General features: G+C 51.1%; 1 protein-coding gene across 4 annotated transcripts in view; it reads right to left on the minus strand.

The window, feature by feature from the left end:
* Positions 1 to 27806, minus strand: part of ANKFY1 (ankyrin repeat and FYVE domain containing 1) — an 87211-nt gene that overhangs the window by 20173 nt on the left and 39232 nt on the right. For all 4 annotated transcript variants that reach the window (XR_007146862.1, XR_007146861.1, XM_047832756.1 and 1 more), the window contains exons 4-18: positions 25162 to 25297; positions 20527 to 20650; positions 20262 to 20411; positions 18885 to 19050; positions 12978 to 13182; positions 11862 to 11930; positions 11439 to 11638; positions 7365 to 7462; positions 4938 to 5145; positions 3945 to 4043; positions 3607 to 3760; positions 2850 to 3018; positions 1987 to 2105; positions 972 to 1128; positions 111 to 311 (exon numbers count right to left, since the gene is read on the minus strand). Coding sequence is in view for 2 of the 4 variants with exons in the window: in XM_047832756.1 (XP_047688712.1) it covers positions 111 to 311; positions 972 to 1128; positions 1987 to 2105; positions 2850 to 3018; positions 3607 to 3760; positions 3945 to 4043; positions 4938 to 5145; positions 7365 to 7462; positions 11439 to 11638; positions 11862 to 11930; positions 12978 to 13182; positions 18885 to 19050; positions 20262 to 20411; positions 20527 to 20650; positions 25162 to 25297 (2255 nt within the window). In the remaining 2 variants the exon portion in view is untranslated. The remainder of the gene's footprint in view (positions 1 to 110; positions 312 to 971; positions 1129 to 1986; positions 2106 to 2849; positions 3019 to 3606; positions 3761 to 3944; positions 4044 to 4937; positions 5146 to 7364; positions 7463 to 11438; positions 11639 to 11861; positions 11931 to 12977; positions 13183 to 18884; positions 19051 to 20261; positions 20412 to 20526; positions 20651 to 25161; positions 25298 to 27806) is intronic.

Raw genomic sequence — 27806 nt, forward strand, 5'->3', positions numbered from 1 at the left:
GGTCTTCACGTGTGAGGGGCCCGTGTGGCAGGGGGCTTCTGTTTGGTCTCCACGTAACAGGTCCTGCTGAGCTCGGGCGCCAGGCAGGGCACTGGGTGCGGGTCCCTCACCTGCTCGGCAGCCCCAGGCTCTCGCTTCAGGATGGCCTCGGCCGCCCGGTTGTTCTTGTACGTCATGGCGCAGGCAAAGGGGGTCAGCCCCTGTCTGTCGCGGACACTGAGGCGGACGTCAGGGTGGGAGATCAGCAACTGAATGATGACACTGTGCTGGTTGCTGATGGCCACGTGGACAGGTGCCCTTCCTTCCGCATCCTGTGGGGACAAGGCACAAACGAAAGGGGACCTGGGAGAAGCACGAAGGAGAAGAACTTTTGGACGGAACTGGGTTCTGGGATTCAATGCTGCCACCTTGTGTTGGAAATGAACTTTCGAAGAGGCCAGGCCCAGAGAAGACTGCAGGCCGCTGTCACGACCCCATGCTCCAGGGACCCGGGGCACAGACACACTTCGTTTAGAAGACGCGTGGTCAGCCCGCCTCTAAGTTACCCCATTTCCTCTCTGGCTGCAGGGCAGCAAATGTCATCCCCCACAGGCCAGGACACGTAACTCACGGGGGCTCAACTGAGCTACTGGAACATTCTCCTAAACACAGTGCTCAGCGGGAGACTAGGACAAACTCAACGGAAACACATGACCGACGGAGATAAAAGGCAAAGAAAAGCTGACTGAAGAAACCCTTCTCGTGCTATAGAAAGAACAAAGGCACAAAGTGGGAGTCTTCACCTGAAACCCTTACCTGAAACCCCGGGCAGGCTGCACGACCCAGAGGAAGTTGCCCCCACCGTGTGTCCCTTAGCCCCACCCGTGGCCAGGCCGAGGCCCAGGACCCAGAGTCTGCGAGACCCCCGGCCTTCGGAGATTTCCCGAATTCTGGGCTCAGCATCTACCTCCCGAGAAGGAAACTCTCCGTACCTGCGTGTTTACGCTGGCACCAAATTCCAGAAGACACTGCACCGTCTCTTCCAGCCCCCAGGAAGCTGCCAAATGCAAGGGCGTTTGCCCGTCTCTGGCCTCCTCCTCCCCTTCTCCATCAGCACCGGGCTGTCTGGGACTGTTCACGTCGCAGCCGCTGAAAGCAGGGGGATGAAAGGCAGGCTTCAAGAGCAGGCTCCCGAGGCAGCCGAGGGCAAGCTGATAAATGTCACAGCAGCGGCCTCACACAATCCAACAGACACGCTGCTGCCCCCAGATACTGAACGCTGGGCCCCACCCCCCTGGATTTCCTTTTCGGTCTTGGGGGCAGCCTGGGCAACAGAACTCCTAAAAGCTCCCCAGGAGATTCGTATGCATTTAAAATTTGAGAAACGGGTGCCGGGGGGGGGGGGGGGGGGGGGGAGGGCTCAGTCAGTTGAGCGTCTGACTCTTGATTCAGCTCAGGTCGTGATCCCAGGGCTGTGGGATCAAGCCCACTTAAGATTTTCTCTCTCTCCCGCTACTCCTCTCCCCCCACTCATGCTTGCTCTCTCTCTCAAAAAATTAAAGTGAAAAAGTAAAACATCAATAACCTTTGAGAAGCACTGCTCTAAAGGTCCCTTCCACACATGCTTCACTCTGGGTGAGCCATGGGCCTCCCGGGGTTCATGCACTAGGTGGGGTCCTGCAGAGGCCATCTGGTTTCCTCCACCCCGGCCTCCTGGCTGCACTGTGTCAACTGGTCTGACTGGACTACGGGAGCCTCTGTGGCCCCCCGAGCAGGAAGCTGGCTCAACTTCCTGTCTGTTATATGGGCACACAAGCCCCTCTCCTCGCAAGGGACTCAAGTTCCCTTAACCGGCTGGCTTGACAGGGCAGTGACCCCTGACAGCCTTAGCCGGGGAAAGTCAGACCAGCCAAGGCCTGCCGGGCCTGCCAGGACTGCAGCCGGATGAAATGAGAGGAGGGCTGGCCGCAGTAAGAAGGCACGAAGGGACATGTGGGCCTCTCAGACCTGCGAATAAGAAAGCAGGCAGTAGACTCGTTGTTCTCGTCGATGGCCCTGTGCAGGAGTGTCTGAAGGCAGCCGCCCGGCCCTGGGCCCCAGCACGTGGCATCACAACCGTGTCTGACCTGCAGAAAACACACGTTACTCACAAAGACTGCCAGTAAAGTCAAAGATTTTATTACCATCTCTGAACTCTCTATGTACCCCATCACATGCATTGTTTCAGGCACGATACAGTGGATAATTGGCTGCTGATGACTTTAATCTGTATCATTCGTTAGTCCTACAAACACTCATTAAAATGTGCTCTGTGCAAGTTCTTACAGCAGGTCCTGTGAGACGGGTTTGGGAAATACGAGACAGATAGGTTTATCAGTGTCCTCGAGAGCCGTGTCCCAGGAGGGACAGAAAACACCAGCTACCCCGCCCCTGGCAACACACCTGCAATGAAAAGGTCCTCCCGTGACAGGTGCACGATCCCTTAACGTCATCCCAGAAAAGCTCAGTGAGGCCTTCCTGGGGCCTGTCCTCTGAGCAAGGGAGGCAAACCAGAGGTCTGGGGACTTATCGCCGTGGTGAGAGCAAGGGCAGCCCACACCAGGTACCCTCTCAGGAGAAGACTCCTGGGGAGACGCCTCCGCTCTCTGGCTGCTTGGAGGCAGTTCCCACAAAGACAGCCTAAAAACCAGCGCTGGCCAAGAGGATGCCGAACTCCCCAGTGTCTTACACGGGACTTTCAACCGCTCGCCCCCGACCCAGGTTGCGGCTCGCAGACCTCTCGCTCTGCCACCGCTCTGCAGACACCAAACGAGTCTCTGACACGAAACGTCCCCACTTGTAAACAGAGGCTAAAGTTGAGCTGGTCTCACCAGGGTGGATGCGATGTCCTCCAGATGGTTCGCCAGCGCGAGCCACAGCGGGGGGTTCCCCTTCTCATCTGGCACGGACATGTCCGCTCCACGCGTGCATATGGCGTCCACGACGAGTGGGAGCTGGTTCCTGATGGCCAGCTGAAGGGCCGTCTCCCCATCCTGAGTCCTGCGAGGACATGCACACCTAGACGCACGTCTGTAGCTGGACTCGGATGAGAACCCTGTCCCTGTGGGCGTCCCAGACGCCAGAACCCGCTGGGTCCCTCAAACCCCTTCACTCACGTGAATGTGCTTTCACGGCAATTCGGCCTGTCGGCAGCATCTGCCCCGCCTGCCTCTTAGGAAGTAGAGCCACGCCCCTTCTGGCACCAGGAAGATAGCTGACCACCCCCTCCCAAGGGTGCTGAAACCTCTCGAGCACACAGCTGCTCCCAGCAGCATCTCAACAAAACGCCACCCCGGCTGCCCACGTGACAACACCCTTCTTTTACCACTCAGTCATTCAGGGTCACCTGACTTTGGAGATAAAGATACGTTCCTTTTGAGAACACACAACCAACACCAACTTAACTCCGCATTTTCCCCGCAAGCCTTTTTGACAGCTCATGTGTTGGAATGTTCTCGGTTATATACGAAATCCCCATCTGAACAACTGCTTCTAGACTGTTCTTTCACTGAGCTTTGTGCAATAGGTGCAGGAGGGGGTCAACGAGATGGCTGGGGTGCTGCGGCAGAGAGGGCGGTCCCAACCCACCTGACGTTTATGTCTGCCTGGTGCTCCAGGAGGAAGAGCGCGCTCCGGCTGTCCTGCCGCTGCATGGCCATGTGCAGCAAGGTCTGCCCGTCCGACATGGCGTCGTTGATGCAAGCGCCGGAACCCAGCAGCTGGGCTGCGATCGTGTGCATGCCTGGGAAACAGACAGGCCCCAACGGACCCAGGCTCAGCGCCTCCCACTCCCTCAACGTGTCCCTGCAACGAACACGCCCCCTCGACTTCTCAAGGCCGGTTTTCCACCAGGCGGTACAGGCTCAGCCCTCACGCTCCCCGCCCCTCCCCTCTGCCCAGAGTTGGGCAGCTCTGATTCCCCTTACCGGTCCATAATGCCAGGCCCAGCACAGTCTGGTCTCGGGAATCCTTGAGGCTGAAATCCGGAATGATTTGCAAGTTGTTGGTAGCATGAAGCGCATTAGCTAAAATGTTTAAAGGAAAAGAACACTGGATTTCACCATCCCACGGATCACATTTGAAGAACTCAAGACAGTAAGAGTTCACTTTCCAGCTGACTGACTGGCTGTAACACAATCACCTGTCCACAAAGAGAATTCATCAATCTGCTGGGGAGTGGAAGCCAGAAACCTGGTGTTTTCGAGCAAAGCTTACGGGGAAAATAAGGGTTTTAAAGCTTAAGATACTGTACCTTCTCAAAAGGAAAACGCTGCTATGAAAACACACACGTGCTACCTGACTGCTGACAAGAGGCTCAAAACAACACCCAGCAACGTTCCCCTGACGCGTAACTCCTACCACCTTACAACTGCTGGGAGGACTAAGAAAAAAGTACATTCTATCCAGAGTCCCACTTCTGTCCACAAGCACGCGGCTAAAAACCGCTGGCCTTGACAAGGACGCAGGCAAGAGTAAGACAGGTTTCGGGGCAGGAAAGAGGAGAACCTGGGGATGACCTCCTGAGGGAAGCGGGCCTCCCCGTCCAGGGGCTCCCCTGGCCCGCCTGCCAGGGAGACTGAGGCACACGGAGCACCAACCAGCTCGTGCGGGACCTGCGGCCGGGGCGTCCCTGGACACTGCTCACGCCGAGGCAAAGCTTTGGGAAAACACCCAACATAAGAGAGAAAGCAGTCCAAGGCTCTAACACCATAACCTAAGAGCCGGAACGGGCAGGCCCCATCCCGAAAGCGCACACGGGGAAACACAGCCATCGGGAGCCGGACTGCGCGCTTCTCCGGTTTGACCTGAGAGGATCTGCAGTAAGAAAACTCACAGCTGGAAGGAACATCAACTCCGCAACTGACGACTCGACACCTACTGTTCAGGGTCAAGGAGAGAGGCAGTCCCCAGCTGCCTACCTTTCTGCTCCAGGATGACAGACACCACGTCCGGATGGTTGTAGGCAATCGCCATGTGCAATGGGGTCTGCAGGTAGACGCCGTCCCCTGAGCCGGCCGGGGACGCGGCCTCCTCGGTCTGCAGGTTGGGGTTGGCCCCCTGCTGCAGGAGCTCCGCGGTGAGGCTGGCCAGCCCGTGCCGACAGGCCGTGTGCAACGGGGTTTCTCCCTGGACGGAAGCAAACGGCCCACTCAGGGCACACTCGTGCCGGGGGTTTCCGTCAGAGGGCTGAGGACAGCCTGTGTGCCGAGACCCAGGTCCCCGGGGCAGCCACAGCCCCGGGCCCACCCTGTCACCAGCTGTGACTCGTCACACGCCTGGTCTGTCCCTCCCATCCCTGTGCCATCGCCCTTTGTTTCTTTAATGTCTTCCCCTGTGCCCTCCACACAGCCTTGTGCTTCCTGTTGTCCAATGACCTTCTTAATTAGCCACCCTTCACTTTGTGTTTGTAACTATCTTGCTAATTATAGACACAACTAATTAAACGACAGCAACAGACGACCTCCAAGCGCCACGGAAATAAGCCCCACGGAGGCTGGAAGAGCCGGAACCACAGCCCTGCGGTGACAGAGCCACCAGTCTGACCACCACGCCCCGTGGCCCCCCCTTCCCCACCGGTTTTTCTGACCGGCTCACGTCAGCCCCATCTTGAACTCTCATCAAGACCTCCTTCTCGCACTTCTTAAAATTAAAAACATTTCAGGTTGGCCTTACACATACTTGATTCCATATTCAAAAGGACAGGAACGTATGTGACAAGTTTCCTCTCGTGCCCTGCCCCCACTGCCCAACTATCCCCCCCTAAAGAACGTCACGGAAATCACTGTCCCCAAGGCAGTCCCTCCTCCTGGCAAAATCCTCTCTCCCTCTGTGGGCCCAAGAGCTTCCCCACCTCTGCGGCCCCTGCTTCTGAAAGCCACAGCCGGTAGGAGTGCAATTCTGCAACTCCTCTGCACACGGTCTCTGTGCCGCCAGATTCAGCGTCTGAGGTCAGGACAGGTCGTTCCTGGTCCAGATGACTCTCAGGGGCCCCGCCCCGGCCTCGACTTCAGCGGTGCGCCCGGCCCGCCAGCTTCCCAGTAGGCTCTCTCAACTCAAATGACCACACCGCCAGTCTACTCAAAACCCTTCACGTGGGTCTTCTCTTCCCTCAGGATTAAGCCCAAAGAACTCAACCAGCGTTCCAGACCCTTCTCCGATGTCACGCTCACTTGCTTTCAAGGCGGGTCTCTCCTGGCGCATCTTAGGGTTCTCCCGGTTTTGCTACGAAGGGCACCAGACAAGGGACAGCTGGCAGACCGTGTGAGCTCCAGAAAGGATTTTGTAAAGCTGGGGCACAGGGCATGACTGTGCGCTATCAGGAGTGGACAGCAGGCACATGACGACGCAGGAAGAGACAGAGACACAGAGACACATGATGGCAGAAGCAAAGTCAAGAAGGCCACCACTGCACTCGGACACGCCATGCGGCTGGAGAGCAGGCTGTGCGCAGATGCAGGGGCACAGAGGTGAGCAGGTTTAATGGTGGGGGGAGCGGGCTGTCATCTCCCTGTGCCTCGAGACACCTCGGTGGGTCTCCCACTCAGGCCGACTGCCCGTTGCCTTCCGGCGCAGCTGAGACCACATGCACCCTTCCACCCTGGACCCGAGTCTTAATACCGGCTCCGTTGTCGAGAGCCACGGAGCCTCTTGGAACCTCAATGTTCTCTGCCCTGAAATGAGGGATTTGTGGGTGCAAAAACGTCCAGATCCACTCTCAGGTTAAAAGGGCTGATATCCCCAAAGCTCTTAACACAAAGCAGACACGAAATGAATGTGACCTCACGGACAAGCACAGCCTCCCTACATGAAAATGGCAAAGTGAAAACAACATCACGTGGTCTCCAGCGTCCAAGAGAGCGTGCTAATCCGCACCCCGTGACATCAGCATGAAGCCCACCTCACAAATGAGGAAACAGAAGCTCGCAAAGCCTAAGATCACGCAGGGCAAGATGAGAAGGGGCCTCACCCTGAGGCCCTGTTGCGAGCAGAGCGTGCGGTCCCACCCCGAGACACAGACTAAACCCGCACTCACAGAGCAGACTCCAAACGCAAAGCGCGTAAATCACGGAGATGCATTTGTGGCCAGTTTCTGTGCACGTGTCTGTTACTCTCTACTAGACCACCAGGTCCACAGGATCTACTCTAGGACCCGACGTTCCACAAATGCTTAGCAAACGGCTGCTGAATGAATCAACCAGCCAATATTTGGGGATAAAACACCTGTTTCACCCTGGCTTTTGCACCAAGGGCATGTAACACAAACTAAAAAACAGAAGCTTTTTTTCCCTGCACATCCACCACTGCCACTCCTTCCGCAGACCACAGGGCTGCGGCGTCACACTTACCCACTTGTTTCTGTGGTTGACGTGGGCTCCGCTGGTTGCCAGGAAAAGAGCCGCTGCCTCGTTCCCTGCTTCGGCCGCCCGCTGTAGTAAGCAGTTCCCTGGGAGACAACGGGCAGAGACACAAGCCCTTCCTCGCCACCTTCCACAACTGACGAGCCCACGTGGGAAGTCCACACAGGCCCTCCCTACAGGTGGACGCAGACACTGCATGGGCCTGGGAGGAGCAGAGGCTTGGTCTGGCCGTCAGGAGACGTTCATTCTTCCCAGAGCTGTCCTCCAGACGCCACCAGGACCGGAGGGAAGCTACGTCTCCCGCCAAGGTCTCAACAGCAACGCTCCTGACGTTTCGGGCCAGGTAGAGCTCTTTGTTGTCAGGGGTCTGTCCGGCACACTGTATGACAACTAGATGCCAACGGCATCCCCGACCTTGCCGTAATAGGCAAACACGTCTACAGATGTGGCCAAATGTCTGGGGGAGAGGGGGGCAGCTGTCTGAGAACCTCTGGGCTTAGAATGACCACTCTGAAGACCTTGTGAGCTGATGTTCTACCAGAACATCATGCCTAAGGCCTTTCATTCCTAAGGCCTTAAACGTATTTGTTCTTGGCTTAGAAATGTTTTGTTTAGCATTGTCTTATAAACAAGAATCCTAGAAAGAAGCAAAATTCTCTTCTTCTTTCCCTCGTGAAATGGTTTTAGCCCCAAGGCAGTGTCTCTCTATTAAAATCCTCTTCCTTTTTGGATAAATACAAAATATCATGTTCTACAGCTATGCTCTTTGAATTTTTTTTTTTTTAGTATGTATTTATTTTTGAGAGAGAAAGGGACAGGGAGAGCGCGAGTGGGGGAGGGGCAGAGAGAGAGAGAGGGAGACAGAGGATCTGAAGCAGGCTCCAGGCTCTGTGCCTACAGCAGTGAGCCCAATGCGGTGCTCGAACACACAGACTGTGAGATCATGACCCGAGCTGAGGTCAGACGCTTAACCAACTGAGCCACTCAGGTGTCCCCAGCTATGCTATTTGAAAACTCAAATTAAACTCCAGGACTAAAAATAGGTAAAGAAATGGGACAAACACTGTTTTCATACTGTTTTCCCTTCTCTCTCAGGGAGAGTGTGACTCCACCCCAGGCATGAGCCATCCTGACCCAGAGACCCTAACAAGCGCCCTGTGGTCCTTCTGGCACACACCAGACGTAAACGTGGCCTCCCTATCGAGCAAAGATGACCTTCGACGGCGGACACAAAAGAAATGCTGAGGAACAGTGCACTAAGGCCAGCCATTCTACGCATACTGAAAAATGGAACAAAGGAAAAATAACCCTGAACTTGTACTAAAACTCAAAGAATAAAGTACTGACAGAACTAGCAAGACAACAGATAAACCCATAATCACGATGAAGAATTTTAATATATTCCCAAAACTGATAGGTCAAGCAGTCCAAAAGTTAGTCAGTTACTGTGTATGATTCACACAGCGTGATGAACAAGCCCGATGCACGCACATAAACAGAGCACGGTGCACCCACAATGAAAAGATGCCTCTTTCCAAGTACATGTCACGCTTCTGTAAAAACCAGATCTGTAAGAACCTAACGTTCAAGTCCTAAATATCAAAGAACCAATTTCTTATATAATGTGATGCTCCGATTAAATCAGAAATCAGTAGGATGCCTGGGGGGCTCAGTCAGTTAAGCGTCCGACTTCGGCTCAAGTCACGATCTCACGGTTCGTGGGGTCGGGCTCTGTGCCGATGGCTTGGAGCCTGGAGCCTGCTTTGGATTCTGTGTCTCCCTCTCTTTCTGCCTCTCCCCCTGGTCGTGGATGTGCACGCTTTCTCTCTCCCTCTCTCTCAAAAATAAATAAACTTAAAAAAAAATCTTTAATTTGACCTTTAGTTAAATTATTAACTTCTTTCAGGGAAAGGGCTGTTTAACATCCATCTTTTCTTGGCCAGTTTCCCTCATCGGTGGCATCTACACACGCTTTATACATTGCAATACTGATCACAGTGGGATCCTTCTCCTTAAAAATCCCCACAATTTATTTAGTCAAATCAAGGAAGTATTGACATTAAAACAGTGGTTCTCAGAGTGCGATCTCAGGGTTCCTAGGGGTTCCTGCGCGTCTTCCGGGGGGTCCGTGAGGTCAAAACTATTTCTGTAACAACCACCCCTGACATTTGCTTGTCCCCCTGCACTGACATCTGCACTGCTCATGGTCAAACTGGACCCGAACACAAATAAAGGAGGGGCCCCAAATGTAGCAGCAGTCCCTGGGTGACTACACCACAGACCCCATCAAAACGAGAGCACCTTCACTCAGGGTGGCCCTTGACAAAGCAGTAAAAATTACTAAAGTTCTTCAATTTCAACAATGAGTGCCTGTTCGCAATCCCTGTGACAAAATCATGAGGGTGCAGGGAGTTGCATCCGGCCCCGTGTGATGAAGTACAGGAGCCTCGAGGAAAAGCCCAGAACCACTGCCTGGGCTGCAACACTAAAGTTTTCCTCAGGCTACACCAGCTTTGTGAAAGAATGACTGATTGGCAAACCACGCTTACCCAAACAGGAGTATCGGACGTTTTGCTGAAAACGAACGAAGTGTGCTTTTCTCTTTAAGGAAACAATTGGCAGTATTTGTACCAAATGATAAAAGTTGACCTTGCAAGTGAATATTAGAATTTTGGAAACCTTTTATCCAAAACTGCTACTTTGACAGCTTCTCAACACTGGAATACCTTCCTGATGAGATCGATAGTGATATTAGTAAATGTGATTCTAAAATAAAGATTTGGAAGATCTGCTCAAGTCAGCAAACCAGAATTTTTCAAATAATTCCATCATGACGTTTATAAAATCACATATGGAGAAAAGGTCCATCCAAAGCACAAGTGAACCATGGATTTTAACTTAAGAGTCAGAAAAGTTCATTGATCTGGTTTCAGATGCTACACTGCAGTTAACTTCGCACTCACTGGGGATCTCTGCTCGCTGTAGAAGTAAAGAAACCCGTCCACAATGATCTGAGAAGGCTCCAAAATACGCCACCCTTCTCCACCTACGTTAACTGTGGGAGGGTATGTTTTCTTCACATACTTTAACCAAAACAACACACGTCAAAAGGCTGCAACGATGCAGATGTAAGAAGCCAGTCACTGTTTTCTTTTGAACATTATCCTTCATAAAAAATGCTATATGCTAAACATACAATAGTTTGTTACTTTCTAACTTAATACACCTTTTAAAAATTTCTCAGTTTTAATTCTAGCATGTTAAGTATCAAAGCTACAACCCACTGAAACCAAAGCTCTTTGGGCTCTAATTTCTAAGAGTGTAAAAGCAGTTCTGAGACTCACCGGACCAAACAAATGGAAGTGTTTCTGCTTAACCGACCTGCAGTCTGGCTAAACTTCTTTTATTTTATTATTTTATTTTTTAATGTTTATTTATTTATTTACAGAGAGCGAGAGAGAGAGCGAGAGAGAGAGAGAGAGGGAGAGAGAGAGGGAGAGACAGAGCGTAAGTAGAGGAGGGGAAGAGAGAGAGAGAGAGGGAGACCCATAATCTGAAGCAGGCTCCAGGCTCCGAGCTGTCAGCACAGGGATTGATGCGGGGATCGAACCCACGAACCCTGAGATCATGACCTGAGCCGAAGGCGCCCCCTGGCTAAACTTTTTTTTTTTTTTAATTTTTTTAACGTTTATTTATTTTTGAGACAGAGAGAGACAAAGCATGAACGGGGGAGGGTCAGAGAGAGGGAGACACAGAATCTGAGACAGGCTCCAGGCTCCGAGCTGTCAGCACAGAGCCCGACGCAGGGCTCGAACTCATGAAACCGTGAGACCATGGTCTGAGCCAGAGTCGGCCGCTTAACCGACTGAGCCACCCAGGCGCCCCCTGGCTAAACTTCTTAAAGCATAAGATGACACGAAAACCTGGGCCTTTGCTGGGGTTGCAAGCACAGCCTCACTCGCACCAGCACGCCATTCGGCTGCTCAGTTTCTGGCGGAAGGGCTGGCGTGACGCCTCGTGGCCCCTCCAGCCCCGAGCCCAGCCCTGGGGCCCACGCTCTACCTGTCGCGGCGTCGGGTGCGTTGGTGTTGCTGCCGCGCTGGATGAGTCTCGCCGCAAAGCTGTTTTCATCAAACGACGTCCCATTCAGCACCGGGAGGTCCTCGAAGGGGTTCACCGAGTGGTCGGGAGACACCGTGACGTACTGCACCGCGAGCCACAGGGCGGTGCTGCCCTCGTGGTCCTTCAGCTCCAGGTCCAGCCTGGAAGAGGGAAGCGACGTGACGACAAACGTCGCCTCCGCCCGACACCGCGCTGCCAACAGCCTCGTTCTCTCCTCACGCACATCTCGAATGACAATTTTTTACTCTGCTTTTACTTATTGAAACGCACAACGCTCGACGGCGAAGACGCTTGAAGGGAATTCCTTCCACTCACGACGCCCCCCCCCCCCCCCACCGTCTTCTCGATGCCGTTGGTGCGTACCGTTTGCACTGCAGCAACTGACTGAATACGAGTTCGTTCCTCGCCATGATGCACAGGTGTAAGGGGGTCCTACGGGGGGAAAGGAGAGGGGTCAACGCAGAAACGGGCTCCGTGCAGGAGAACCCCAGGCCGGACCACCACCAGCAGGAACCCCACATTCCTCCAACAGCGTGCCTTTGCGCCTCGGCAAACGGCCTTCCAAAATCACGACTAAATGTCAGAGGACGAAAATGGTTCTGTTTCTTTGTCATCATTCAGTCAGCAGCCAGAAGGACAAGAATCGACATAAGGAAGAGACAGAAAACATTGTCCCGTTAAACGCTGACGCTCACTCACTACCCGTGTTCTCACACCAGCAGTTTCTAGCACACGTACGCGTGTTTTCCCCACCTAGCCTCCACAATTCTGAAAAGAAATGCCTTTCTTCCTGTAACTCTGTTCTACACAAGCACAGTCAGAGCAGCAACAGGCTGGAATCCCAGGCCAGGACAGATTAAAGCGGCTTCTTTTTAGCCCTCGAGTGCCCCGAAGGGGACCCGCTGCTGGCACCTGTCCCAGAGGCCCGGCCACCAGACTCACCGCGGCTGGGGAAAGTCAACGTAAAGAATCAACACAAGAAAAAAAGGATGCAGTCATCTGGGGAAACAGAGTAGTTATCAAACGATGCTGAGAGTTCACGAGACCCACGTTACTTGAGTGTGAGATCCGTCACACGCATTTTCCTGTTCTGCTGTGTGCCACGCTGCATGAGGCAGATACACGCACCAGAGGGGAAAACCCCACAATGTGACCTCCCGGAAACACTGGGGACGGCTGTGAGATGGGGCGCATCCCCCTCCGAGCGCCCCCGCCAGTTCTGACCCAGGTGCCAGCAAAGGGTGCCCATGGAGGAGCTGGACCAGTGACCCCTGCAAATCCATGGGCCTCGGTTCCCAGCACGGAAACAACGTCCCCAGACGCCTCTGGGCTTTGTCAAGCCTCTCATCTGCCTAATACACCAACGTCTGGGACTTCCACGAACACCAGATTAAATAGCGAGCCCGTCTGCTCGTCACGTGCCACCATAAGACACTGTTCTGGAAACAGCGCTAAGAGCAGCCCGGTGACCCCACTAACCTGCCCTTGCTGTCTTGCATGTTGGGGTTGGCACCGGCCTGCAGAAGGGCCTCTGCGATCTGGGCCATCTCCGACATCACGTCCGCGGAGTGTTTCTTTGAACTGTACAACGCCACGAGGTGCAACGGTGTCTCCTGGGCACCCAACGTGGCGGCATTGACCAGGGCCCCGTTCTTAATGAGGAAGGTGGCGGCAAAGAGATCTCCTTGAAAAGAAACAACAGAAAAAATGTTTACACACCACAACGCCAGGGCGACCTACTCTGGCCAACACTCCTCGGAAAGTCAGGAACCGCAGACAAAGAAGAGGGACCACCGGGCATGTCTACGCAGAACCTTCAAGATCACAAAGTCACCTGCTTGAATTCCTGCGGACCCGCTGTCACCTGCGGCCCCCTACCTCTCACCACCACCCCAGTACTCCAGGCTTCCAGGCACAGAGGCCACTCCTGATCACCACCTCTCGGACAGGGTTTCTAGATGCCTCAACACGATCCGTGTCGCTCCCTTATCTCCTGAGCACAGTCTTACCGCCAGCGTGCTGTACTCGCGCACAGGTTCCTGTCCAGAGTAGGACCACACCTCGCTGACTGCTACCACACACGTTTTTAAAATCTTCTCAATTTGTGACATACACACATAACAGTCTCAACAAGTTTTCAACTAAATATCTGGACAAATAATCTGCACACATTGCTATTTATAAGAACTTCACTTGGTAACCTAAACGGTTGTAAAAACAAAACTTCTTCCTAAGTCCCCTCCGTCACCTTAATTCTTGGAGAATTTATAGGCAGGGAAGTCTGCCTAGAGCAACGTACAAGTCCCAAACGAAGTCTGAATAACTTCTGCAGAATCCAGCAAGTTCAACAGCTCCAACTGCTTACTGTCTCTGACTATGCAGCGCTCGGTGGGAGGAAAAACAGAAACTACTCTGACATCCTGACAAAAGGCCAAGAGTTAAGTTTACGTAAAGATATTAAAGGTATACAATTCTGAAAATACATGGGGACCTTCAGAACCAAGCAATCTGACAAGTGGCAATTTAATGTTAAAAATACTTGTGGAAAACCAGTTGAAGCAGACTTGTCTAACTTGGAAGGTGATAGGGATTAATTAAATGTGTCATAGAAGGTTACTTAAAGTTCAATTCACCTTGGATTTAGTTCCACTTACATCTTAAAACATGCAAAAACAGTTCCGATACATAAAATTAACATTCCTTAAGAAAATAAGGCACAAAGAGCAATGCATCCTAAGGTAATGAACTGTGAACAGAGGAATCACCCAGTTACAAATGCACTGTGCTCGCACGGAGGCTTCTGTCTAGCTGCAGTGGGAGGCGGTGGTTTCTTCTGGGGTCTGCAGGCAGTGCGCCCATGAGCCAACCCCTCCCGGGACAGGCCAGACCTAACTTCCGGGTGTGCCGCAGCACTTAGCTAAGTCATGCCAAGGATTCAGAGGTACTTTCTGTAGTAGATTCTGTCTCCATTCAAGGTCTACAGGATGAATTTCGTACAAATCACATCCTTCTTCAGCTGGAAGATCCCCAAAACGTACAACAACCCCCCAGGTTCATCTGGTGCCGTGACGGCCTGCAGTACTGGAGTCTGCTGGCAGTCTTGGGTTGGACACCAGGCTGTGGAAGGCGTTATGGAACTTCTTCACTATACACATCATTGGCGATGGTGCTCTTTCCACAGCTGACCTGTTTTTGTCTTTGCAGCCAGACACGTGCACCTGTGCCTGAATCTGTTAGTGCTGCAGATGTGGGCTCCTTTGAATCACAACTTCTACGTGACGATTTTCTCTTACAAAGTCACTCATGAAAAGTTTTCTTTGATATCCGGCAACATCATCCATCGACTTCAACTGTACTTCTGCGTCTCAACATCTAGCATGGGGGTTGGCATTTCTGGAGTGGCAAAGCTCTCATGTCTGTTATCTGTGTTCCTAAGTTCTTTTTCATCTGCAGGTAGGGGTTTCCTCTGGTCTTCAGCGGACATGGAATTTCAAAATCAGCTCGTTTTCAGCACCTCTCATCTGTTCTGTACCTTCTTCCAAGGACCCAATTTGCTGAAGAATGTGAGTGCTGGTGTGGAGGTGGTCAGGCCCCCACAGGCCCCTGAGATGCTCACCGGTCCATGTCTGATTTATCCTTGCAACTGCCACTGTCTTAGACACAACAGGCACCAGGGAAATGTTTGGGAAGAAAACCAATCGACTGGCTCTGATTCCCATCAATTATGACTTCAGGTTAACTTAAGATTTCTCTAACCAGCCCCTTCTTTTTTTTTTCCTGGCATCTAGAGGAAAGTGCAATCTTTACCAAAGTCACACACAAAAAGGACCACAAATCAGATTTCTTCACAACAGGATACTGGTAGAGGTGTGAAAGCAACTAATTTGCATATCAGGGGGGAGACTGGGTCGGACTTTGCTGTTTATAGATACATATACACAGTGGGCTTCTGGTAGGCTCTGACAGGGGGAGCAGCCCCTACAGGGATTCAGTCTAAGACAGAATGTATACAAATATTAACAACAGAATACAATATCCTAGAGAAAGCCACCTATATTCTGGAAGTGGAAAGAAAATTCGGGACTGTTGGGACAGAGAGACCTGAAACGAAAAGACCGATGTACACGATGCTGGGGGAGAAGTGTGGCGTTTTCACACCTTTGAGCTCAGCACAGATTCCAAACGAAGAGAGAAGCACAGTAAAGCTAAGACCCCACAGGCTGATACAAAACTTACAATACACGGTGGAATACAAACCGGGCAAGCATGCCCCCTGAAACAAGGGTCCAGGACTGCCGATCAACAGCTGGACAGGGATGGATAAAAAAGACACCAGAACTTTATATCCTTAAGCCCTCTTAAAAGAATTATAGCTTTTAAATTAATTTATTAATAAGAGCCAGAGATTTTTTTTTTTACTTAGACAAATATATGTACATAAATACATGCACCCCTGCTCCCCCCCAAAGTTATTTAGGAATTATTGGGAATTGAAAATCGGTGATGTTTTACATGAAAAGAAAGTCAGCCCCTGGGCACACAGCCTAGAGGGAAAAGGACAACGAAGGCGCAGAACAAAGGAGGGGGTAGGAAACACCAAGAGCACCACTTACAGTTTCTGTCAGTAAGAAAACATCCAAAACATTTTAGAAAGATTTCCATCAAAAACATTTAAAGTAAAAACCATTTGGTGCTTACGAGCTGGTTATTCCTACAACCTGGCTCGGCTGCATCGCCCGGCGCACGAGGAGTCACTGCGCTGACGTCCACACGAGCGTCCTCCCAACAACACCAACACCAAACTAAAATCCACATCAGTGTCTCCTTCAGTGCAGCTTCCCGGCTGGAGCCGTGTGCGCGGGGAGGGGGCCCCAGGCCCTTGGGGTACTCACACGGAGCCACGTGCAGGGAGGAGGTCCCACAAGCTTGCAGTGTTCCCACGGACGGCCTCACGCTGCTCCCGGGAGAGGCCCCACGGTGCACGGACTACATGCAGGGAGACAGGAGGGCCCACTCAGAAGCCCGCTGACCGGCACTGACTCTCCGAAGGTCGATGCTGATGTTCAACAGCAAGGATTCACCTTCTGGCCCAGACCCGGCTCGTCGGAGGAGGCGGCCGCCCTCCGGCCACACGTGTGCCTCCTGTGGCCTCGTCCACAGACACTGGCTGCCCATTTCATTCTTCACAGAACTGACCGCACACATTCCAGTGGGTGTCCGGAACCAGACCCCCATCTCACACAGCAAAGCTCTTCAGGCAGATGACAGTGAACTTAGAGTAAGGTTGACAGTTGAATTTAACTACGTTGCTCAGTTCAACCACTTGGGAAGGTCCACGGACGACAGCTGGAGCTGAAGAAGGGACAGGGACAGCCCTCCCTCGGGAACTGGAGCTGGTCCCGGCGCGCCAGTGCGCACCCTGGCAGGACGGTGCCGCGCGTGCTGGGAACACTGGAAAGCAGAAGGACTCCCACCCTGCACGTGAGGGAAAGGACACCCAGAGGGGACCAAGTGGCCCGTCCAAGGCACTGAATGAGCGCACGAGCCAGGACTGAAAGCCTGGCCCACCCAAGCCCCGACGTCAGCGCTCCGCCTACCACGCCGTCCCACCGCCCAGGGCCGGCAGCAGTGTAGACCCTCACACCCACACTGCACAGACTTGCAGGCAACCGACCGACTCAGAGTGGAAGGTTCGTCGCCTGAAAACAAGCATCGAAAATGCACTGCCAATTCGTGGGAACTCTCACAACTAAGCAATCACCAAAGTATTCAATAACTCGTCAAAGATGTTTTCTCGTCGCACGTAAGAATTTAACTCCTTAAGAAACATAATTCTTGAGACTTTTTTCTTTTAAAGTAAGAAGTAGATTTGTTTCCAAAATAAACATCTCAGACACTAGACGCCAGGAAAAGCTAACTCCCCACGCGGTGGGAACTCTTCCCACTGTACACACACCCAGTGTGCTAACGGCTTTGCACAGCACAGGGTGGCGCCTGGGAAATGCATCTGCCCTGGACGCGGACATAATCCCAAGAGTTCCTTCCCGACCACGAGCAGCATTTTCCTCTCCATCAGCCAGCAAGCTTGACGCCCTAACGCAGGGCTTTGAGGGAGATTTAGGTTAAAACCTTTGCCCAAAAAGAGCAAAGCCACGGCTGCCTACAGGACTGTATTTGAAGAAACTAGTTCCACCAACCAGGAGCAACCTGTGAATGAGTGAGTGTATATGTGGCGACAGTGTAACAATGAGAGTAAATAAAGGAGTGACAGTGCACCAGCACGTTAATAGTAGAGCAACAAGGCATAATGATAAAAATGGCTGTATAGTTGGAAGGGTGAATACACAGGATTAAGATGTGGGGAAATCAGTACGTTGTCTTTTTTTTTTTTTTTTTTTTTTTTTTTTAATGTTTATTTATTTTGAGGGATAGAGAGAGACAGAGTGTGAGTAGGAGAGGGGCGGAGAGAGGAGATACAGAATCCAAAGCAGGCTCTTGGCCTGTCAGCCAGGTACGGGGCTACAACTCATGAACCATGAGATCATGACCTGAGCTGAAGTCGGACACTTAACCGACTGAGCCCCCCCCCCCAGGTGCCCCGGTACATCCTGCCTTTGACGTCTGCATGTAAACATAAAAACAGCCATGGCCAAGTACTTCAGCCAAGTCATCTATCCCTCTACAAAATTAAGACTTGGCATTTTTGAAAGCTCTCATTCCAGGGGCGGGAACTCTGCCCCTAGACAGCTTCTCATTCTGTCAAAAACGATTACCGCAAAGGAGAGTCAAGCAGGATCCATTTGGGACTTAACGATTGATGACACCATGGGAAAAATAAAACAAAAAAGACGAATGTTCTTTTTCTCTTGTAATTTAATTAAGAGTAAAGTGTTTTGACCTTCATTCTATCACTTCCATATTCTTCCCACTATTAACAACAATAGGCTCAAGATATAGCTACGATTCCAACTAACCTTCCTACGACCGACCGACCGAAAGAAACTTTATCCCTTTGCCATGAAAGAAGTCTAAGCTGGACAAGTGAAAACTCCGAATCCAAGACTATGTTTAAACATGTGTGGTTCTGATGCTCTCCCTCTCTTCCAGCCGCAAACACAAGCGCCACTAACGCCACGCTGGAGAAACGATACACTGAAGATGCGAACACGTCCCGTGCCTACAAGGAAGGGTCCTCTGCGGCAGGGCCGACACCAGGAGAGCCCGAGAGACAAGGCGCAGCAGCAGCTTCTCCTCCCCACCGACCACAGACTCGACGTCACGAGCAGGCTGAAGCAGCATTTCGGAATGTGTGCAACAGGGGCAGAGGCTTCAAGAGTTACTTGGGTTAAAGTAAACTCGCTCGCAGGGGGACATGCTTCTTCCTACCTCTTTGGATTCCTTTGTGTAACAGGCTCCAGCCATTCCTGTCCACCATGTCCACATCGGCTCCGTGACTAACCAGCGTGGCGGCAATGCTCTCCAGTCGCCGTGACAGGGCCAGGTCCAAGGGGAGGTGTCCGTTGTGATCCACTTCGTTCAGCTTCCCAGGGAGCTGCACAGGTAGGTTTGTAAATCAGCACCCAGCTGGCAGACCATACAAGCGATTTTGACGTCTCCCCACCGGACCCTTACACACCCTCTCTCACATAGATGCCAAATTGTAATGCCGCTAACTGTTTGCTCAACAAATTCCACTGAACTGACCACCTTCTGCCTGGCCTCTGAAGGGCACACGCCTTTCAGGGAGCACAGAATTAGTGGGGGTCACAGAGCGGACACAACACCATGGAAGGCAACGCGGGGCCAACAGGGAAAGGAGCACGGTGCGGGAGCAGCACAAAGGCCAGGGCAGAGGGCAGAGAGGATGGGAACAGCTGACGTGCTCGCAAAGACTACGGCTCCACATGGAACGCCCCTCGCAGATACGGGACACCCACGAGCCAGCACCCCTCACTGCCACCTTCACTTCTTCACCGGGCAGCGCAGTCCGCACAATCACAGCCCCTAGAGACGTCCACGTCCCGACCCCTGGAACCTGCATCACCGTCCGCAACAAAAGCGACTCTGCAGATGTCACTAAGATTGAGGACCCCGGAGTGGGGACCACATCCTGGACTACCCGTCAGACCCCATGTGTCCTTAAAAGTGAAAAGAGGGGAGAGGAAGGGCAGACGAGACAGAGGTGACAGGAGGACTGGCTGTGCTGCCCCTGGCTCTGAGACGGGAGGGATGTGGTGGCCTCCAGAAGTCAAGAGAGCCCCAGGTTAAGCCAGCTGGTCCTACAACCACAAGGAAGTGAATCCTGGCAATACCCCAAACAATCAGGAAATGGGACCCTCCCCTAGAGCCTCCTGCCGACAGCCGGGTTTGAGACAGGCGATGCCTGGGCCGGGCTTCCAACCTGCAACACCTGTAGGGTAACACATCTGTACTGTTAGCCACTAGCTTGTGGCAATTGCCTAGAGCAGCAAAAGAAAACAAAGGTGGATGTGGGTGCCGGGAAGGAAGCCAGCTACCGCTGCAGCCACTACCTCAACGTGTGGACGTGGCTCTACACGTGGGCACGGGCAGAGGCTGGAAGATCTCGCAGGAGCGTAGTGGAAAAAGCGCAGACTGTGCTGGAGGGAGGGACTCCCGGGAGACACGTGCACATCAGAGAGCGCGCCGGTGAGGGCTCGGAGGGAGCAGGGGACACTCAGAGAAAAACAAGCGACGCATGGTTTTCAGAGAAGGTAGGAAAAACGGAAAAAGCGGCTACAGTACCTGTGAGTCCATTTCAATTAGATAGAGGAAGACCACGTCCTCTCTCTCTACTTTGATAGCCTTATGCAACGGGTACTCAGTCTTGGATTTGATCATTTTGTACAACAACTGGGCACTCATGCTGCTGAAGTCCTCCTTCCGTAGGTCGTCCTGAGGACAGAAGGCCAGTGAAAAGCAGAACGGACCCAGCAGACCAACAGCAACAACAAGACGTTCTGACTTCCCGCGAGGGTGCTTTGCTCACAGCCCTCCATCTCTCACCCACCCAGTGGCTGGCGATAATTTCCGCACAGTAGTTCATCAGCGTGCCGGCACCCAGTTCCTCCGCGGTCTGATAGAAGCGAATACAGTTCCTGACGTTCACCAGAGACATAACACCCTTCTCACATCTACGAGAGAATGTTAGTGATGAACAGTGTCATTGGGACAAAGAGAGTCACAAGTTAATCAACCAAAGCTGCGATCTGAGTCCTGGCCAGCCGTGTCCAATGACCCTGAAGCACAGGGAGAAGCAGAGGAGTGATGGATCGGTTCCAGCAGAGGTGCCGTGTGTTAGAAGTACCAGCATCTCATTGTATCACATTGACCGTTCTGGTCAGAATCAAAATAACCTCTAAATGGTCAACCCCAGCCCCCCAACTGCCTCGAAAGTAATGCCATGGAACTCACTGATCATACACAGGCACCTGCAACATCACACACTCGATGGGTCAGATTCGCTCCTTTGGTATGTAACTGTGTGGTGTGGACCTGCGCGCAGTTCCCACCAGCACATCTCCGTTACACAACCAGCAAGGCTTAGTAATCGATTAGCTGCAGACATGAGCTCTAGGCCTCGATAAGGATCTCCTGGAAGTCCCCCCTCCCAGAGGTGAACTATATGGTATGTGAAATATCACTCGATAAAGCTGCTTTAAAAAAAGTTTTTTTTAACATTTACTGATTTTCGAGAGGCAGAGACAGTGTGAGTGGGGGAGGGGCAGAGAGAGAGGGAGAGACAGAATCCGAAGCGGGCTCCAGGCTCCGAGCTGTCAGCGCAGAGTCCGATGCAGGGCTCAAACTCAGGGACCGTGAGATCGTGACCTGAGCCGAAGCTGGACGCTCAACCGACTGAGCCACCCAGGTGCCCCTCGATAAAGCTGCTTTTTACAACCCCACTTACCAAATGGATCCCGCAGGGGCACCTGGGAGGCTCAGTGGGTTAGGCATCCAGCTCTTGATTTCAGCTCAGGTCATGATCTCATGGGTTTTGAGTTTGAGCCCCAGGTCAGGTTCCACACTGCAGGTGCAGACCCTGCTTGGGATTCTCTCTCTTTACCCTTCCCACCCCACGCACGTGCACTCTCTCTCTCCCAAAAATACACACACACACACACACACACACACACACACACAAATGGATCATGTATGTAGACAACTGAGTTTCATCAAGTACAACCTAGTCCACCCACAGAACACTGCAGTATACACACGATACACCCATATTATACACACAGTACACACGCGGTTCACACACAGTATACCCACAGGACACAGGCAGTACACATGTGGTACACACAGTGTATATGTAGTACAGAGAACACACGCAGTATACATGCAGTACACACCCAGTATACACAGTATATACTACACACGCGGTACACACAGCACACCCAGAGTACACCCAGTACACACCCAGTACCCACAGTACATATGCAGTACAGAGTACACACATGGTACACATGCAGTACACACAGTACTTCCAGAGTACATCCAATACACATGCAGCACACACAGAGTACACCCAGTACACACACAGTACACAAAGAATACACCCAGTACACACACATTGCACCCGTAGTACACACAGTACACAGTACACACACAGCACACGCAGCCCACACACAGTACACACAGTATACAGTACACCCAATACACATGCAGCACACACAGTACACACGCAGTATACACGCCGTACACACGCGGTACACACACGGTACACACACAGTACACAGTACACACTGTGTACTGAAGGAAGGAGGAAGGAATGAGGAACGATCTCGCAGTCCTTCTCCAGCCAGTAGTCGACGCAGGCGCCTGTTTCGTTCCAAGACCAGCGCTCGAGTCCTTTGTTTCCAAGAGACAGGATGACTTGGTGTAAAGAAGCATCCGCCCTCCAGGCACCCGGGCACTTTGTAAGCCCAACTGTCAAGGCACCTAAACAAGTTACCGCGATGAGCAACCACGCTTCTCTGTGAGCCGCTAGCCACCGTCTGTGCCGTGTCTGCCCGTGCCCGTCACACCTCAGCAAGGTCTGACCTGGCCGTGAAATCAGAGTGCCCCGGGGGCAAAGTCCTCTGTGGCGCACGTATGGAACCTCTCGATTTTACGGCCGCAAGCACCCCGGACGGCCGCTCTAACGCTCAACCTCAGGGAGCACACGCGTTTTCAGAGCCCTTTGCAAAGCACTTTCACAGACAAATGCTGAGTCTAAAAATCCCACTCTCCTGCTTTCTACTGCCAAATGACATTTGTATCAGGGACTCAAATGCGTCTCGTGGACACTGACGTTTCCTTACAACTGGCAGACGCTTCATTTCCGCCTACCTCTGGGATCTCCAGAAAGCCAGCCACTATTTGGATGGCCTAGAGCTAGTAACTGACATGATTTACACAGCTGAAGACCATGTTATCTTACTTAAAAATTCAGATCCTCAATGCATGTCTTCTCTTGCAAAAGTACTGAGACAAACTTTCCTCCGGAGGAATTTTGTGGTTGTTAATACGTGTTTTTCCTTTTACAGCACAGAAAAGGATATAGATGCAGAAAAGCAGACTATTTTTAAAGTACAAAATCAAGCATGTACTCCAGCATCTCACAAACTCCTGTCTAGTTTCAGCACCACTCCCACACGCACGAACAGGAGACGTGGAAAACGTACTGACAGGAGGAACAACAAAGCACTACCTGGTGGAGTTACAGGCGACTTCTGCATTTCCCAAACGACACACACTGAGCTTGTATTCAGTCAGGAAAACAATGATTACATTAACTGTCAATTTTTGGCATATACTACGAATTCTTCCTTTAAAAAAGTATCTTTCTGATAACACTTCCCCCCAAAACTTCCTTTTCATCAAATGCGTGACAGCATTCCCAACCCTCCAAGATCCCTACGTTACAAAACCAAGCAACCGCCGCCCCAAACGGAACTGCACACATTTGTGACATCCCAATCCCTGCACTACCTGGGACGTGTGATTTCCCCTGCGCACAGCAGTGGGCGCTCTGCGACCTTTTAAGAGCCCACGCTGGACCCCACGCTTGGGAGTCTAGCAGCCCAGCCCTCCACAAAGCCACGACAGATAAAACTCAATGCCCACATCCAACAATACAAAATTGAGCATCTGGTAATACTGATGGTAAAGAAACCTAAGCCAGTCAATTAGCAACAAATATTTTAATTAAAGAATCCATTACACTGATTACAGTTGTCTACACTACTCCAACCCCAGGGCATTTTTATCAACACAATTTAATTTACAAGCAAGTTTGACAAGATCAATGGAAAAAAGCTCAGGAGATCTAGAAAACAAAAAAAAAGGATACGAATCACATTTGGTCTAGTTAAAACCATTCCCAGGTCCCCCTGAGATGCTGCAACATGCCGACAAACGGAACAGCTCTTCGCGAGGCCCCCACGGTCAGGCTGGCTTCGCTGACCTAACACCGCACGTGCCTACAAAGCCCAGACCTGTTTGGGGTTTCTAGTAACTGGACTTAGACATTAGAATGCACGTAAGCTGACCTCAGGCACCCAGGGTTAGGAGGAACCTGTGCACCAATTCGCATGGGCAGGTGGGCCCGGAGCACCAGCCCCGCAGGGCAAACAGCAGGCTGTCAGCTAAAACCGCGGCCTCGCTCACCCGGGAGAAAAGCCATTCCTGCAATCCCCAAGAGAATACACAAGCTCACTAAATGGTATAAAAGACACTCCACCAGCCAAACTGACCACCAAGGGGCACATCCCCAACAGAAACTAAAACTAAAGGGCATTTTGCCTGACATCACTTGGGGTGACGTTTGTTTCCCGTTGCTCGAGAAGGCCAACTTGGGAGAGCAGCAGAGAAAATGCAATATAAAAAACACAGACTACCTCCTTGGGAACCTAAATGAAGAGCCCAAAAACACTGGCTAGGAAACCGCCTGAACGGTACACTTGTGTATTAACTTAGGCATTAATGTGTTTCTTTTTTTTTTTTTAATGTTTTTATTTGTTTTTGAGAGAGAAAGTGAGAGCTCGCGAACGCGCGCGCGCACACACACACACACACACACACACACACACACACGTGAGCAGGGGAGGGGCAGAAAGAGGGGGACAGAGATCTGAAGCCGGCTCTGCGCTGGCAGCACAGAGCCTGACGTGGGGCTCGGACTCACAAACTGCGAGATCGTGACCTGAGCCGAAGTTGGACGCTCAACAGACTGAGCCAGCCACCCGGGCACCCCGACTTAGGCGCTAATGTGTTTCTAACACAAGGAACATGACCAAGAACTTCACCCAAGGTCCTATATTATTACAAAGTAGAATAAATGTCACAGGAAGTGGACACACGGACATACGGGAGGGAAAGCTGAGCATTTGGACACCATAATCTCTCTTAGATTCTTTACGTAATATACACACAATTATGTAATCTCAGGTTTAAAAAAAAATCAGTGAAAGGAAAGAGAATACCTAAAGCTTTGGCAGAATTTCGCTTACAAGAACACAAAGCAAGGGAGGCAAAGTCCTCTCCCCACTACTGCTTTCAGAGGAACACCTTGCAAAAGTTATTTACATTAGCAGAGCTTGGCACATAATTCAAGCTCAGCCACCACCACCGGAGGCGCGTGACCAGCTCAGCCGGGACTTGCCTCTCCCTGAGGAGCTGCAGCTGAAAGCGATTAGCCAGTTTCATTAGCTCAGTGAGGAACACGTCGTCGTCTCCGAACTCCAGCTCGTCCGTGTAGACCCAGCGGAGCATCGTCCTGGTCACCTCAGGGTTAGCATCTGGGGAGGGAAAGAGAGAGGCTGAAATACGACACACCGATGGCGCACTGAAGCCTTAAGCCTACTAAAGGAGGGTCCCTAAACCTTGAGGCTAATGAAGCAAATAAGGCAAATGCTGGTACCCTCCACTCAAATAATTATCATGCCGCCATCAAAAATGGCAATTAAGCATTCTGGGAAGCATCTGACTCCAGAAAAATGTTGTTTTGCAAAGGGAAGGAAGTAGGAGACGTGAACTACTAAAGATGTAAGTCAAATAAGTTGGGGAACGTATTTTAAACACATCACAAAGAGTTTACATTCCAAGAAAGATCTTACAAATAAACACGAAAAGATGGGGGTGCCTGGGTGGCTCAGTCAGTTGAGTGTCCGACTCTTGATTTCGCTGCAGGTCATGATCTCATGATCTCATGTTTTGTGGGATCAAACCCCGCGTCAGGCTCCGCGCCGACAGTGCGGAGCCTGCTTGGGATGATCCCTCTCCCTCTCTGTCACCCCCACCCCTCAAAATAAATAAGTAATTAAAAAAAAACATGGAAGGATGCACAACCAACAGGAAAATGGGCAATGGATAGAAGTGGTAATTCACAAAGATAAATAAAAATGCTCAGTAAACCTTACCAGTAACTACAAACACAAATTTAAACTACAATACATTTTTTCCATCTCTCAGCAAGCAAAGATTCTTAAAAATGTGTAAACTGTTACACAGGAATTATACACATAGGTTAGGATAATCCTAATAACTGAGCAAATACAGAGAAATATATGCAATAAGACAGTCAACACAGTATTATTTTTAATAGCAAAAAACTGGAACAAGAATCTGAAGAGTCCAACACTGGAAAGCTAATCATTATGGTATTAATACTCAAAACGGAAAATTTTGCATCAATTAAAATTACTTAGATCTGTATTCAACCTAAAAAAAATGCTCACTATATTGGTTTAAAAAAGAAGGCTAAAGGGGTGCCTGGGTGCCTCAGTCGGTTAAGTGACTGGCTTTGACTCAGGTCATGACCTCACGTTTCGTGGGTTAGAGCCCCGTGTCAGGCTCTGTGCGCACACTTGCTTGAGGCCTGGAGCCTCCTTCAGATTGTGTGTCTCCTTCTTACTCTGCCCCTGCCCTGCTTGTGCTCTGTCTCACTCTGTCTCTCAAAAATAATAAATAAATGTAGAAAATAAAAATAAAAATAAAAAAGAAAGCTAAAGATACAGGTAGTAAATCTCATTTTTTTTGCAACATATTTGTGTGTGTATGACACATGCGGCTTTGGGGCTCGCCCACTCATGCTAACCAGGTCCAAGGCCGCTCACCCTCTAAGGTCAGACAAGACTGAGGACGTCCAGGGAGGTATGCCCATGAACAGACTATCAACCTATTTTCTTAAAGTAATCTCTACCCCCCAATGTGGGGCTTGAACTCACAACTCCAAGGTCAAGAATCACACACTGCACCGACTGAGCTGGCCAGGTGTCTATCTACTGAGACAACAGAACGACAGACTAAGATAACCCTGGTAGAACCTATGACTAGCTTTTCTTTGAGATTATTTTTCATTTTCCTGATTTTTAATGAACATGCATTACTTGTATAATTTTTTAAGTTAAAATAAAAGACTCTACAGAAACTTGGGGAAACTCCTGGGATGAAAACTGTAGTACAAAATATCTAAAACTATGATTTCCACTAGAGGCAAGCCTTGATTAGAGTAAGGGCAGTGGAGATGAGAGGTCATTAAAATCATGGTGGTCCTCAGCTAGCAGAATCAGCACTACCCGTGAACTTGCTGGAAGCTCCTGGGCCCTGCCCAGACCTGCTGAACCGGAAACTCTGGGGAGGGGCGGCATCTGGCTTTTATTTAACACGTCCTCCTCCGTGTGGTTCTGGCTGGCTAAAGGTTAAGGAATCAGAGCTCTGTTCTTGATTGTCTAGGAAAGGCGCAGCAAAAGCCAGGAACCTCTTATTAACTTGGTAATTAGGCAACAAATGATTAGCGCTTATTAACCCCTTCTCTTCCAAATACAGGAGGAGAGGGCTGAAGGGGGCAATGCCTGGGTGGCTCTGGGTGGCCAGAGGCTCCTGACTTATTTGCTCCACACTGATTTACCCATCATTCCCTAAAACAGCCTGATATGGAAAGGAAAAAAAAAAAAAAAGGCATAATGAAAAAACACTGTGGGGCACCTGCGTGGCTCAGATGGTTAAGCGTCCCAACTCTTGATTTCAGCTCATGTCATGAGCTCGCAGTTTCGTGGGATCGAGCCCCACAACGGGCTCTGCACTGACAGCACGGAGCCTGCTTGGGATTCTCTCCCCCTCTCTCTCTTCCTCCCCTTCTCGTACATGCGTACATGCTCTCATGCTCTCTCTTCCTATCCCAGAATAAATAAACACTAAAAAATTAAAAAAAAAAAAAAAAGAATTTAAAAACAAAAAAAAAATCTGAAAGAAAATACACCCCGGGGCACCTGGCTGGCTCAGCTTGTGGGGTGTGTGACTCATGAT

This window comes from Prionailurus viverrinus, chromosome E1 (genome assembly GCF_022837055.1).
Source record: "Prionailurus viverrinus isolate Anna chromosome E1, UM_Priviv_1.0, whole genome shotgun sequence".
Lineage (NCBI taxonomy): Eukaryota > Metazoa > Chordata > Mammalia > Carnivora > Felidae > Prionailurus > Prionailurus viverrinus.